Below are 3,893 nucleotides of genomic sequence, written 5' to 3'. Positions count from 1 at the left end.
TATTTGAATCATGATGTAATTGTAATTGTTTTTTTAAATGAATGGAGTTTTCATTTAAATATTAATAAATATGTATTATTTTTTTACATAATATACTTTCGATAATTTCAATCCTTCAACATCATGATGAATAAATAAAATAAATATATAAAAAAATAACATATTTTAAAAAATCAACATTATCATAAAATGCAACACATGCTTATCATTTGCAATTATTATAATTGTTTATAACCGGCCAAAACAAAAGTACTACTTATAATAATATTACCCGGCTACCTTGCCCTGTGCAAACCTACCAGTCCATGATCTGCACCAAAATGCCCAAGGATCTACCGTCCCTGCTGCTTCACGCATATAAATCTCACGATAGCTCGATTTTTATGTATGTTCTGCCACGCCCTTTGCTCAAGTGAGTGAATTTGTTGCAGGAATCCAATCCGCGTCTCTGCTCAGCTGTGTTCATTTCTTCACTGCAACGCTAATTCCATTTGGAAATCGCAGCTCATCCTCAGTCAGGTCATTTGGCTCGTTTCTTGGGTAAGAAATATGAAGAAATCCGTGGAAATTCCAATCATTGCCTCATTCTTGAAATTGCATAGCTACAATCCATTAGTACGGCATTACAGCACTGCGCTGATAGCCGATAAGTTGGTAGTATGTGATTAGTGGGGAAGATTAAATGAAGTCATGGATTATGAAATTTTTTGTGTTAATTTTGGATGTATACATTTCTGAAATTGAAATTTATATTGATGTTTCTTGTCTCAGTTTGGTGTTTGTATTAGTGTGCATTTCATCACAATGAGCTGGTATTCCTGGTGGACAGGTTCCCTTGGCACTCGTGGGGTAAGTGTTTTAGTTTATAATTGCACATTTATTTTATGTCGATTTAATGGTCCTTTAAAGTCTGATAAATTTGGGTTTACTGGTTCTTTGGGGTTTTAGTATTCTTTCTTCACTATAATACAGTTATTTTTAGGGAAATTAATGAAAAGCAGCATTGCAGTAATCTTTCTTCTCGTTTTGCCTCTGTGGATCGCTCTTCGTACTTTTATTGTTAAATTATTACATGGATTGCAGATATGTTTTCGCTTCTCAGACACAGTTCTACAAGCAAATGCCATTTTCTTTCTCCCTGGTCTCCTGGTGATCGGTGAAGGGTTTCAGACGCGTAGGACTAAAATAAAATATCTCTCACACAGCCGAAAAAATATTCACCAATGATAATGTGCTGCTTTCCTTTACTGTAATTCTTACGATTCTTAGTTTAGGTTTGTTACACCGTTACAGCTAAAGACTGCTTTCTTTTTTCTCCTGTAATTATTTAGGATTTTAGGGTTAGTTTACTGCACTGAGAGAGCCAATTCTGTACATGGTGGGGCTGGGTTTAGGGTCCATTGAATATCGACATTAGCACAGACTCCTGTAAGGCAAGCTTAATATCCATGCCAGGTTGCATATGTTGAGTTCACACAAATTGAGGAGGTGGTCTATAAGGTCAGGGTGAAGGATTCATCAACACTCGCTGTGTTTATGGGTGAGTGGATTTGAAAGTAGATTGCATTGAATACTGACATTAACACATCCATCTAAACCTGAGCACGAATTAAGCTGCTCTACTGGGCGAGGTGAAAGGATTTATCGAACATTTATTGAGGTGCTGGTCTGGGCTAAGTTAATGAATTGATCAAACACTTTTTTTAATATATAGGTGCATTCAAGGTACAGTGCACTGAGTATGAACATTAACACAGATCCATTTAAACCTGGTCTGATATGTATAGCTGGGTTGTGAAGCTAGGCAGCATATCTCGAGAACATAGAAATGGTCATGTATTAAATCTGAATATGCATACTTGGCTTCGTAATCTCGATGTGTTTCTCAAAGCCGTGTTTGGATGGGTTAAATGATAAGCATTTTGCTGCGTTTGGAATTGTTGCTCTTGCTTGCTGCATTTGGAATTGTTGCTCATGCTTCATTATATTGCATTGTGGATTGCTATTTTGGTAACTCGTAACTCTTTCAATGCAGAGAAAATTCCAAACCAATGGTGAAAGCTCCAGAGATAAATCTGGGACGCAGCAGGGAGTGGCGTTGGTCATAGGGGTAACAGGAATTGTAGGAAATTGCTTGGCAGAAATATTGCCATTATCTGACACTCCTGGTGGACCTTGGAAAGTTTATGGAGTTGCTAGGAGGCCTAAGCCAGATTGGTCTCCAGATAGTCCAGTGGAATATATTCAATGTGATGTTTTAGATAGAGAGCAAACTTTAGAAAAGATCTCATCATTGAAGGATGTCACTCATCTCTTTTGGGTTGTTTGGGTTAGCAGAGAGACAGAGGAGCAGAACTCTGAGGACAATGGAAGAATGTTGAGTAATGTGTTAGACGCCCTCCTGCCTAATGCAGAGAATTTACAGCACATCTGTCTTCAGACTGGAGGGAAACACTACATTGGTCCATTTGATGCAGTGGCCATGAATCGTAATTATCAGCCCCACGAGGCACCCTTTCACGAAGAGCTACCCAGGCTACCTGTGCCCAATTTCTACTACACTCTCGAGGATATTGTATTTGAGGCTGCAAAGAAGAAAGAAGGATTAACTTGGTCCATTCACCGTCCGGCAAACATATTTGGCTTCTCTCCTTGGAGCTTGATGAATGTTTTAGGCACCCTCTGTGTTTACGCTGCCATTTGCAAACATGAGGGGTTGCCTTTCAAGTACCCAGGGAACATAATTTCGTGGGAACAGTTTATGGATGCATCTGATGCAGAATTAATTGCAGAACAAGAAATTTGGGCTGCCATAGATCCTTATGCCAAGAACCAGGCCTTTAATTGTGTTAATGGAGATGTGTATAAATGGAAACACCTCTGGGGAATACTCGCAGAAAAATTTGATCTGAAACCATTACCATATGAGGGTGAAGGCTTCAGTTTGGCTGAGGCGATGAAAGACAAAAATCCAGTTTGGGATGCCATTGTCAATGAAAATAAGCTCCACCCAACAAAGATCGAAGAAGTTGGAAACTGGTGGTTTGCAGATTCAGTACTAAATCCGCCTTGGGAAATTGTACTTAGCATGAATAAGAGTAAAGAGTATGGTTTCTTTGGGTTTCGAAACACAGAAACTTCCATGGGGCAATGGATTGACAAAATCAAGTCATCTAATATCGTTCCCTAGGTTTGATCGATCCCATTGTCTTGAATTAAAACCGAACGGAGGCCTTACTTCACCGTTCATTCAGAACTTGCTTTTGGGATTCAACTTTCAAATTGCGCAGTGGAGGATTCAGGATAGTTATGCTATATTTTGAAAGTTCTAGTTGGAGGTGTTGATAATAACAGAGCATACTTCCAGAGGAACGTATTTTTGTCATGTCGAAGTATAGTTTGTGAGACTGGTTTGAAAATTGCTTGATATTTGGCGTGTTCTAACTTTGAAATGGAATTCCAGAAAGAGCTGAATCTCCAGTCAATTATTTCATCCAATTTTTCAAGCCATTTAGTTCTGTTACTAAAATCGAGCATTGACAATCGCCATCTTACAGGATCGTTGATGTCTATCGTCTTAATCTTAATCAAATTGTGTTGCAAATTCAAGTTGAGTCTATTATTTCATCCATTTTTTCAAGCCATTTAGTTCTGTTACTAAAATCGAGCATTGGTAATCGCCATCTTACAGGATCGTTGATGTGTATCGTCTTAATCTTTATCAAATTGTGTAGGCTGTCAACATTGAGCGTCTAGAGCAATTAGTGCAAATTCAAGTTGAGGTATCATGGTTATCTACCCAATACTCTTTGTGTACGGTGGAGGATATGGAGTATTTCTTGAAAACACTAATTTTTACTCTAAATATGTTACTTTGATTTCATATTTCTGGA

The 3,893-nt window shown here is 38.2% G+C and overlaps 1 protein-coding gene across 1 annotated transcript; it reads left to right on the top strand.

Annotated features, from left to right (window-relative positions):
* Positions 1 to 272: 272 nt before the first annotated feature.
* On the top strand, positions 273 to 3,609 carry LOC149197662 (3-oxo-Delta(4,5)-steroid 5-beta-reductase-like). The gene is made up of 3 exons (XM_089405927.1): positions 273 to 540; positions 772 to 849; positions 2,036 to 3,609. The coding sequence occupies exons 2-3, from the start codon at positions 805 to 807 to the stop codon at positions 3,188 to 3,190; spliced, it is 1,200 nt and encodes a 399-aa protein (XP_089262053.1). The 5' UTR covers positions 273 to 540; positions 772 to 804; the 3' UTR covers positions 3,191 to 3,609.
* The last annotated feature ends 284 nt before the right edge of the window (positions 3,610 to 3,893 follow it).

Source organism: Pinus tabuliformis, chromosome 2_2, assembly GCF_031772625.1.
Source record: "Pinus tabuliformis cultivar Carrire ecotype Pingquan chromosome 2_2, CPIR1, whole genome shotgun sequence".
NCBI lineage: Eukaryota > Viridiplantae > Streptophyta > Pinopsida > Pinales > Pinaceae > Pinus > Pinus tabuliformis.
The sequence above is the reverse complement of the archived record's forward strand: the minus strand, read 5'-3'. Positions and strand labels throughout refer to the sequence as shown.